The 11258-nt window shown below is 44.7% G+C and overlaps 1 protein-coding gene across 2 annotated transcripts in view; it reads left to right on the top strand.

The window, feature by feature from the left end:
• Positions 1-7768: 7768 nt before the first annotated feature.
• PAPLN (papilin, proteoglycan like sulfated glycoprotein) overlaps positions 7769-11258 on the top strand; it is an 88978-nt gene continuing 85488 nt past the window's right edge. For both annotated transcript variants that reach the window (XR_012645958.1, XM_074997105.1), the window contains exon 1: positions 7769-7843. Coding sequence is in view for 1 of the 2 variants with exons in the window: in XM_074997105.1 (XP_074853206.1) it covers positions 7835-7843 (9 nt within the window). In the remaining variant the exon portion in view is untranslated. The remainder of the gene's footprint in view (positions 7844-11258) is intronic.

Here is an 11258-nt window from a genome sequence, read left to right as displayed (position 1 = left end):
CGGAGCCCAGATGACAGAATGGGCCTGGAGAAGGGGAGAGAATCTGACTCAAAGGGTATGTCTACGCTAGGAACTAACTTCAAAGTTAGATGCTACTTCAAAGTAGCCAGCAGAGTGTCTCTGCACGTTTTCTGCTACTTTGAAGTTAACTTCGAAAGAGGGAACCCAACTTTGAAGTCCTTATTCGCATTCCTGGGAATGGAGCAGTGCCCTGCTTCGACGTTTAACTTCCAGGTGGGGTGTGTGTAGACGCTCAACTTTGAAGTTTGTTACTTTGAAGTTGTACTTCAAAGTAAGCAACTTCGAAGTTATCTTTGTAGTGTAGATGCGGCCAAAGACTCTAACGCACAGGTTGTCCTTGTTATTGGATACCTGAAAATAAAGTAGTTCTAGCCAGCTTGAGGAATTGTGCCTCTGCTGCTGCATGTGAGTCTTGCTGGTTCCCATAGCTGACAGTGGAACCCATCACCTTCCTCAGCTGTAGGTGGCAGTTGTACCACATTAGTGAAAAGGGAACCTCCAGTGGCCTGAACTAGTAGGTACTGGGCTGAGATGATCTCTCTACACCTCATATCAATCACTCATCCCAGGTGGTGCAGGCAGTAGCCACTGCTGACTGCTTTCATTGGACTTCACTGGACTGTCTTGTCTTGATGTGCCTGAGTGAAGGATGTGAATGGGAATTAGAGTGGCACCTCCAGCTTCAGGCTCTGCACTGAGATTTTTACAAGCAAGCTCATTCATTTACTATTGCTCAAGGTTGTATTTCAGAGGAAAGTACCATGAGGATCCTGGTCTGGTAGTTCTTGTCTCTACAGCAGCCGTTTTGCCAAAATTGAGTGTACGACACTGCTGGTTGCTCCCAGCCCTCCAGGGGCTGGAATGAATAGGAGTATGGCTTTTTTCAGGAGCACTCAGCCCTTGTATCTTAGCAGTAAGCCGAAAGCATGCACCCAGCAATGGCCTTCTCTGCTCAACCAACATGCTCATGCCAGGGCAAGTGGTGGGCTGGAATGAAAACTCAGCACTCTCTACAAAGCCTGGCCTTACAGCACTTTACTGCGGGGGTCGGGGGGTGAAAGACCCCCAGCTGGTATCCACCCTGGGCAATGTGAATTAGGGCCTCCTACAACCCACCATTGCAAAAGAAAAACAAACACATGGAAGTTTTGTTTGAAAATGCTAAGTGCCCCACAGCTTTCACTGAGCTCAGTGGTTAATACTGGTTGCTCATGACTTGAAAATCAGGCAGGCATTTAAATCTGAATGGAGGAGCCTATCTTTAGACTCCTGTTGTGGGAATTATTAGGCTGACGTCTTCCTGTTTCATTCCAACTCCATGTGTGCAAAGGACAGTAAAATAACAGCTGTTCTGCCATACTCGGAGCCCAAGCGCAGGAGAATGATTAATGTGGTTGTAGCCCTGCTGCTAATGGAAATGTATTTTCGTATGTTGTACCCTACCCTATAGTCCCTTTTCCTAATCTGAGAGGACACCTGCTATGCCCCGTACCCAAGTATCACAGAAGGAACATGTCTGCTAATAACTGTAATCGTAGAATCCTAGGGCAGAAATGGACCTCAGGAGGTCTTCGAGTCCAGCCCCCTGCCCAAAGCAGGACCAAACCTAACTAAATCATCCAAGCCAGGACTTTGTCAAGCTGGGACTTAAAAACCTCAGGAAATGGAGATTCCACCACCTCTCTAGGTAATGCATTCCAGTGCTTCACCACCCTCCTGGTGAAATAGTTTTTTCCTAATATCCAGCCTAGACACTCCCTTGCTGCAACTAGAGACTATTGCTCCTTGTTTTGCCATCCATCACTACTGAGAATAACTTCTCTCCATCCTCTTTAGAGACCCCCTTCAGGAAGTTGAAGGCTCCTATCAAATGAGCCCTCACCAGGGTTACCATATCTCCCTGTCCCAAATAGGGGACAGGGAGATATGGGGAGGAGGGGTGGCTCCTCCTGGCTGTACGAAGCCCCAGGGAGCTGGCACCCCCCGAGCCCTGGGCGCTCCGACCCCAACTCCTGAGGGCCTGAATACAGGACAATTTGTCCCTTTTAAAAAATAAGTAGGGACGCCTTTTTGACATCCCAAATACAGGACCGTCCCACTCAATACAAGACCGTTGGTCACCCTACCCCTTACTCTTCTCTTCTGCTGACTAAATAAGCCCAAATCCCTCAGCCTCTCCTTGTAGGTCATGTGCTCCAGTCTCTTAATAATTTTGGTTGCCCTCTGAAGGACCCTCTCCAGTGCATCCCCATCCTTTCTATGGAACTGGACACCATACTCCAGATATGGTCTCACCAGCACCAAATAGAGGGGAATAATAACTTTTCTAGATTTGCTGGAAGTACTCCTCCTAATGCACCCCAATATGCCATTAGCTTTCTTGGCTACAAGGGCACACTGTTGACTCATCCAGCCTCTCATCCACTGGAATGCCCAAGTCGTTTTCTGCTGCACTGCTACTTAGCCAGTCAGTCCCCAGCCTGTAACAATGGGTAATTGTACACAAGTTCCGTTAATCCTACTAATCACTCTTCCTTGACTGGGTCAGTCCTCAGCTCTATAGGAGATTGGCCACCGAGATGCTCTTGTGAACTGACACGAGTAGTGAGGCAGTTATCAAGCAATGCAAGGACTCCTGCTTAAAAGTAATTATTGAAAGTAATTTGTTTGGTACAAGTATCAGAGAGAGAGCCATGTTAGTTTGTAGCTTCGAGAACAACAAGAAGTCTTGTGGCACCTTATAGACTAACAGATATTTTGGAGCATAAGCTTTCGTGGGCAAAGACCGCTTCATCATCTGATGAAGTGGGTCTTTGCCCACGAAAGCTTATACTCCAAAATATGTTAGTCTATAAGGTGCCCCAGGACTTCTTGTTGTTTGGTACAGTAAGTTGTTGCTCACCTTTCTGTAATCTGTCAGCAGAGTCCATCTACAAGGGAAGTCTCAGTACTTTCCAGCTTTTGTTTGAGGAGCTCAAAGTGCTTCACAAACATTAATGAATCCTCACAGCCCCGGGTGTAGTTTAGGGCAGGGTTGAGAATCCTTGAGATGAGGGATCAAGTGGCATTCAGGATCATAAAGAGAGTCACAGCAGAGCTGTGGTTAGAACTAAGGCCCTGACTCTCAGTTCCCTGCTCAAAGTACATGGACGTGTCTGAATCCTGCTAAAATAATGAAGGGAACCTTAAGAAACAACAGCTAGAGATGGACTGAGTCTGCTCACACGTGTAAAGCTTGTCAGGCTCTTTATTTTTATATAAATCACCCCTTCTCAAAGGAGAAATCAATCTCCCTGACCTCATCTGCTGGTTCTTTTCCATTAAAAGTGCTTTGAGGTCTTGTTGGAAGGCTGGAATTGCTGCTGCAGGACAGACCCCTGCCTTAAGAGAACATTAATACAACAGAAGGGATCTCCTTAACAGCATGTTTCATGCCAAAACGTTTCATTAAACATATAGAACAGGACCCAAAATCTCCTCCTGTTTGTGGTTGCTCCTCTTACACTGCAGAAGTTTGTCCATGTGTAGTACCCAGAGGTAATGAGACCTGATCTGGGGTGAGTGAAGTCTCTGTTCTACAGCCTTGGCTGAGGGCCAGCTGTCTTTTAGCTCATGTGGTAGAGTGGAGGGCTTTAGACCCTGTGCTTACAGGTTCTATCCCTGGTGCCAGCAACCCAGGTCTGTCTGCGTTACACATGCATCCCCTGAAGGTAGCAGGCTGGTGGACTTGTGAGATCCTGAGCGTTTGAGTATATTTGCTGAATCATAAATCTCAGGTTCACTTTCAGAATTTAAGAACGACCTTGGATGAGAATGTTGTCACCTCTTTTTTCATGAAAAACTGTTTCCAGCCCTTACAACGTGGCGCACAGGAATCAACTGCTCTTTCAGAAACCATGTTCACTTTGACTATAATAGCAAGCATGGGATCCCCATGGAGAAATTTGTGGCTCCCTTACCACCCAATGATTTGGTCACTTAAGTTAGAATGGATCCTTTGGGTACCACTTTGGCCTGGAAATTTAGCAATTTCAAGTTGTCTTGTGAAACCTACATTAGGCTTCCTGGCATGAGTGGGGACTGAACCAAAATCCCCCAAGAACAAGCTATGTTTGAGGAAGTGAAAGTCAAAATGCCTTTTTTGTTTGGTCAGTTTTTGGTTTTCTTTGGGTTTTTTTCATTGAAGAAATGAACTTCACCAAAGTTTCAGATTGTTTGAGTGTGGAGTAAAAGCCCTCATGAGTTCTGATTTTCTTTCAACATCCCCAAGGAGTATTCTTAAATCTTTATGGTTAAAAATCTCCAAATGCTGTGTTCAGCCAGTGTCGGCTTTAGCATAGTAGGCACAGCTGTTTCCTGACTATGTCCTGGGTAGATTCCAGTTTGGACGATTACATTCTTTTTTCCTAAATTCTTTGTGTAACTTCTACTGTGTCACAAGGGCAGTATCACCAAATTCAGGCATTCAGAAATCATGAGAGTGGCTTAAAACCATGAGATCTCTATAAAATAAAGCATATGGAGTTCTGTTTATTTGCCTACTGGCTTTGGCAGATTGAAGGCTACTCTTTGTAAATTTTTCTCCACATCTGTGCTGGCCAAAAATGTTACAAGCTGACAGGCTGGTGTATGCACATGATGCTAAAGCCTGGGAGTTAAGTGACTGGTGATCACAAGACTTGTTATAAAATCATAAGACTTGGCAACATTGAAAAGTGATCATCAGCTTAAAGGAGAATTTGGATGAACATATGGAGATAATTTTCTCTTTGGACAGGAAAATTATTTTCATGTTATTAAATTATTGTTTTTTGTATGCAACATGATGAGAAGGAATGGATGAGGGAACAGCCTTTTGGTTATGTAATTGATGCATTGGTTTGTGTAATGCATCTTTTCATTTCCAGGCCTCCAAACAGTCCATAGGGCAAGGCAGCCATTTTGCTTTCATTTCTGTACAGACTTTTACAGATACACACACTGGACGCTCTCACATACAAACCTTACTATTCATTTTCTCGTGTTTTGTGCATGCAATAGTAAGTTAGAGGGAAACTATAGGGTTGGGTTTTTTAGTCTGGAAAAGCCAGGGTATAAATTAGGCTTTTTACACCCTCTTACAGTTTTTCTTTTTTTTCTACCTCCCACAGCTTTGCACACTAGGTATCTGCTCTGCGTACACACACACACTCACACGGTTATGGCCCTGGGAAAAGAATAACCTCTACCTGGGCTCTCATACAGCATCCAACAGTTCGGTAACTGACCACTAGTCGCCATTTGAGATTTGTGTGTCAGTAGGTATCAAGTACTCTGTCTCATGGGCAAAAATCTCTGCTGTAAAATTGTCAAGTGCAGAAGTAATGTGACTAGCGCTCAGGATGGATTTTTGTTTTGTTTTCTCCAAAGCTCCAGCTCCTGGAGATGTGTGAGAATCTCAGTTCTGGTTTAAAAGTAAGTTTCTTTGGGTTACCCTACACTACTTTGCTACATTAGTGCAGCTGAGCCATAGTAGCAACGTCTGATGATGTACTACGCTAAAGGGAGAGCGTCTTCCACTGTGTAGACACTATTTTAAGTTGATGATGTAATTTACATCACCTTAAGCAGTAGAGAAGACAATCCTTAACTCTCTTGGTTGCAAATAGACTAAAAAGTGTGACTATGAAGACTTAAACTAGAAAGCAAAAATTGTTAGTCATGATTTTTGTGCCCTGGTTTATGCTTGGGGTTGGAAATATTGAGAATTGCATCATCGATCTTGTGGAACCCACTTTGGGCACCAATTATCTGGATCCTTAAAGTTATTTTATCCTGAATAGCGAACCAGATCAACAGGTGAAAGAAACTGCTTTCAAGAGCAAAGACAGAGCTTTAAGTGAGAACTCACTGTCATCCCATTAACGGTACCAAATGGTCACTGGGGACACAACAAGCTTTCCCCGTAGTATATCCTGTCAGCTTCTTCCCCCCCTACCCCCCTTAGTTGTTTTTGTTGTTTGCTAAGTTGCTCTCCCAGCTGGTTTTTCATGGGGGATGCTAACTACATGATGCACGTTAAAGGAGAAAAGAGCATTTCAAATAGAGCTGGGCCTGACTTGCAATACAGTAGGGTCTCAACATTCGCAAGGGTTCTGTGTTGAGAAGCCTTGCGAATGTTGAATTTCATGAATACTGTATGGCAGCCAGGGTTCCTACCTGGATTGCTATCCCGGGGTGTTAGCTTGAGACAGAAAGAATTACAGAACTTGTCAGAGGATGGGCTGGTCTGCAAGGCTCTACCCCCTCCGCCTCTATCATCGGTTGTTATGTAGGTAGGACAAGGTAATGGAGTAAGGATAACAAGGTTTTATTTTAAATATATACAACACAGTAACTGAACTAGGACTCCCTAGAGCATACAGAATACAATAAATAAAGGCTCGGATGTTAGCTTAGTTAAACCTTCAGAAGAAATTACAGAAAGAAAATGAATCAGACAATGCTATTTCCCGTGCAAAGGAGAACTCAGGGATTTAGCCTTCAGGGATGTTCTGGGCCGGTGACTGGATCCATTGAGCAAGGGCATGATCTTCCTCTGTCTTGTTTCTTCTGCACTTGACTCGCCATCCTGTGTGTGGAATGCCTACAGGAAATGATCTTCCAGGATGTGTGTGTGTATGAAGTCTCTTTAACCAAAAATAAACTAAAATGGAGTGACCTGTGAGGCCTAGCTATCTTCTAACTGCTGCCCTAGCTATCAGCCGGCCTCTCTCTAGCTCTCGCTGTCAGACTGGCCTACAAGGCCTAGCACCCTGTAGCTGTCACCTGAGCTACCAGCTCTGCCAGGGGGGCCTAGTGCGTGTCTCTGAGGAAGCTACCACACTGAGGCAAAAAGGCCCTGAAGGGCAGGCTCTGCCCCTTTATATATGCTCTTGTCTCCAGGCAGGCTACAATCACTTCCCGCCCTAATTTTCGTGCCTTAGTCTCCCCAGCTTGCTTGGGGGAAGAAGAAGAGCTCACGGCCATCTTTAAAAATGGAAAGCACACAGGGAATCCGTTTTGAAACAGAATGCAAATGGATGTCTGTTTAAAGAAATCACACAAAGCTGTAACATTCCAACTTAGCTCTCACATGGGAAGCGGCCACTTGGGAATACTTGAATTTGTGAACCTTAGGCTCATGAATATTGACACCCTATTGTATTAATCTCTGGATATAGGCCTAATTCCTCCATAATGCTGGGAACTTCAGATCTGAGATCTGATGAAGCCTAGCTATGAGCTGGATTTAGATGCAAATTTCCCCCATGTAGGGGACTCCTGGCTGATGATTTGTGGTTCTGACCCATCTCTGGTTTCAAAGGAAATGTAATTAAATTTTTTGTTGTTTAGACTTGGGACTTTATTGAAAATGAACAGTAAGTGGAACTAGGAATTACTGTCTGACTCTTGATAGGCTGCCAGCAGCTACAATAAAAGTAGTTATGAAGGGCCCCACCCAGGCTATAACTAGCAGCACAGTTTTCAATTAAGACACACTCAGCAAAGGGAACTGGAAATCATCCGAAATCTGGCTCTTCCCTGTGTGCATGGTTACAACTCTGGCTTTTAAAAGCAAAACAGGAAACTCATGAAGAAACTTTGAGGCTCAAAGGGTTAAATGAAATCCAACTCTCCTTTTCCTGTGTAGTAAGGACTGGTAACAAACAAGCTGGGGAAGGGAGGGGGTTTGAGCCACTGACTGAGCTGCAGAAGTGGGGAAGTGAACAGCTGCAAGGGTACAGGGTGGCTTTAGTGCCTGTAAACCTTGCACTCACCTCCAAACAAACTGATGAAAAAGGTAAGAGTTAGTTTTGCATTTGTGGGTGGTTTCTTTCCTCTCCTCTGCCATTTGTCTATCTGTTTTGCTTTGTTTATAGCTTTTTATTTTCAACCAGTGTTTTATCAGTCTTGATACAGTTTAAAGGGCAAAAGTGATGTTTGCTGAATAGAGTTCTGAGATTGCAAGATCAGATTTGCAGCCAGAGAGAGAAGGAGAAAGCATTTAATATACTCAATGAATGTTAATCCCTGTTCCTCCCCCGCTCCCAAGTTAATTAGCCCAAGGGTTAATATAATCCAATAGCCATTATGCACAATCCTCTGGGAGAGGGAAGAAGTATCAGTGAATGTTGGATGAGCCTAGAAGCTTGCTGCCTAAATAGATTCTGCAAGCATGAGTGTTTGAAAGCAATATAGAGTTAACAGGCCTTGTGTGGTAGGGATATTGGTGTGCAACTTCTTCCTAATTTGTGGGGAAAGTACACCTAGTCAATAAGACTGTTAAACTGCTGAACCAGTGATTTCCTTTGCCTGTTGGCAATTGATACTCAAACAAATATTACTATGGGAGATAGCTGTGTAGACTGAAGGAGCACCTGCCTGCTCCCAGAGGAGGATCACTCCATACTGATCACTACACACTCATATCACCTGCCCACAACGTTGGCTTGATCCTGCTGAACTCTTAAGCAAGTACTCCCAGCAAAGGCAGTGCAAGGAAGGGTTTGACCGCATGCGGACATCTTTTTGTCACTACCCTGTTGCTCAGAAAGTTTATATGTCAGTAGAGAAGGCTACTTTGGGAGCTCCTCTGAGAGACATGGCAAAAGGATGGCTAGTGGTGTTGTAAGTGCTGTGTTAAATCTAAAGGCATGAGATTTGCAAAGAGCTGTGGCGTTTTTTGAGGAGAGGGGCTTGTATAGCTCAGAACACTCCCAGAAATTCCTGGCTGTCCAGCATGGGGTTCCCAAGCACTGGAAGTAAAAAACTTGGTACATAGGAAGGGGAGAGGTTGGGTGGGTCTGTTCATGAAGGTTTTTGCACCTCTATACTCCATGATCTTGGAAGTGTTTGCACCATTCTAACTATAGTGTACTCCCTGTGTTTCTACATTGTACCACTACAAGCCCTTCAGCAAGATTGTCTGCAGACAGCTTTGGGACTCCCACACCTTTCTTTGCTTTGATACATGTGATCCCCTCTCTAGGAGCAAAAGCGTTGCAGAAAGAGTCCATAAATTGTAGGCACAGGTTGAGGGAAATGCTGTTCTCCACCCTAGAAATAGCTGCAAGCAAGATCACATCCCACTGTATAAGTGTCTTTGTGGAGGCCAGTGTTGTCCAGAACCAAGACTCTGCCCTTTTGGAAAGTTCTGGGGGATTTTTAATGCCTAACAAAACTTAACAGGGCAATGGTTTTTAAAGGGATCATAATTTAAAAATCATTTTAAACAAGAAAATACTTTACCTACATTTAATTAAAACAAATTTTAAAATGTAACTTTTTTCAAAATTGATGTTTATTGTCTCTCAGGTTGGTCTATGAAGATATGTTAGCTTCACTCTTTTAAAAATGTCCTTTTCATTCAGGTTCTCGTGTGTCAGCCCAGACTTTTGCTGACAATACTGCAGAGAGATGTTTTGTTTTTAAAATCTGATTCCATAGATTTGAAATGGTTTCTGAGTGTCCTACTGCCTTACTGTATGGAACTTTTGACCTACTTAGATCAGAAAGGTAAAGGCCTGACTTGACCCCTTGATATTGATTGGAGACACTGATTCCATAGAATCTACATGTTTCAGATCTAAGGTTAGGCTAATAAGCCATCCCCTGAAAGTGTAACTTGTGAGACGGAACTCCAGGATGTCGAGTAATTTTTGGCAAATGCAGAGCAGGGACGCGAAACTCTGTTGCTAGGTCTCTCCATGTTGGCTCTCATTCTCTCTTTCCTTAATAGTCTCAGAGGGGTAGCTGTGTTAGTCTGTAGCTTTACACCTACCACCCCCCCCCCCCCCAAAAAAAATATCAAGCAGTCCTATTGCACCTTTGAAGACCTAACAATTTTAAATATTAGGTAATGAGCTTTCATGCGTAAGACTTAATAAATAAAATGTAGTCTTTAAGGTGCTATAGGACTGCTTGTTTTTTTTAACTAGGCGCTTTCTGATGAAGTCTGTATGCCTCTGCTTTTGATTCTCCTCCATTTTGGGTACGGGTGTTTTGTCAAGCATGGTATAAGTGTTCCACTGTGTCAGATCATTTCATCATTAAGGGATTAGTTATCCCACAAGATACACACATGCACGCAGCTGAAGTTCATTGAGTAGCTGTGTTCCAAGTTGCTTGCTGTCTGTGTTTAGGCTAAAGATCCAGCTGTTCTGCAGAGAAATTTGGGTGGTGGTGGTGGTGGTTTGTTAAATGCTTGAATTATGGTAGTGCCCAAAGGCTCCAATCTGGATTGAAACCATTTTGTTCTGGGTGCTGTACAAACATTAAAAAAGAGAAAATCCCTGCCAAGAAGGGTGTACTCATTAGGCTTCTGGTGGTTCTCTCACTCTCTAGAGTTCTCTTTGTAAAATATTAAGCATGTTTGTCAAAGAAACCGACCTGTGCCTTGTGATTCCTCAGCCCACTGCATGTGCAAATAGTAAGCCTCATAAAAGAATGAGCAGTTTCTGTGAATAAGAATAGTACCTGGCATTGCAGTATCTAGGATGGGATTATGAGTATCAGTCGTCTCATTTTAGGCTGTAGGTTCATCACCGGCTGAGATCAGGAGGAATAACTCCCAGATACGTAGTACCCCTCCAGTGTGAGCCTGAATAGCTTCAGTGCAGCATTTATAGCCCTGTAACCCAAGCCAGGCAACTGGAACCAGGTGTCTGTGCCGGGGGGTGGGCTGTAGCCCTCCTGCTCTGTAACATGGGTATAGTAGCCTCAGGCAGGCAAGGCAGGGGCTGCACTTTGTGGCAGGGGAGCTGAGAAGGTGATCAGCTCTTCTGCCACAAAGTGCAGCCCCTGCTAGTGGTGCCTGCCTCCTCCTGGAGGGAGAGGGAGGGGCTGCGGTGAGCCAAAGGCTCCTTCAGCATGGACCACCACCCTGTGTTCTCCTCTTCCCCAGAGGCCTTGCTTCCTGACCAGGCTGGAATCTGGAGATGGGCTGAAGTAAGAGCTGCCCAAGGAACATAGGGAGCCCTGGGTCTTACGCCTGCCCTGGGCTGTGTGCACCAGGAGCAGACGTGGGCTGGCAGGGCTAGGCACTGCTCTCAGCCATCCTGTCCCCTGCTCACAGCTAGTGGATGGTCTGGGGGTCCCCACAGTGGTGCAAGCTCTCACCCTGGCCTGGCTCCAGCCATCCAGTCTGGGCAGGGGCAGAGCCTCAAGGCAGAAAGGGGAGAAGCAGGGGTGTGACTTATGAGGGAACGTGACAGGCA

Source organism: Carettochelys insculpta, chromosome 6 (genome assembly GCF_033958435.1).
Source record: "Carettochelys insculpta isolate YL-2023 chromosome 6, ASM3395843v1, whole genome shotgun sequence".
NCBI lineage: Eukaryota > Metazoa > Chordata > Testudines > Carettochelyidae > Carettochelys > Carettochelys insculpta.
Note: the sequence above shows the minus strand (reverse complement) of the source record. Positions and strands in the feature narration are given on the sequence as shown.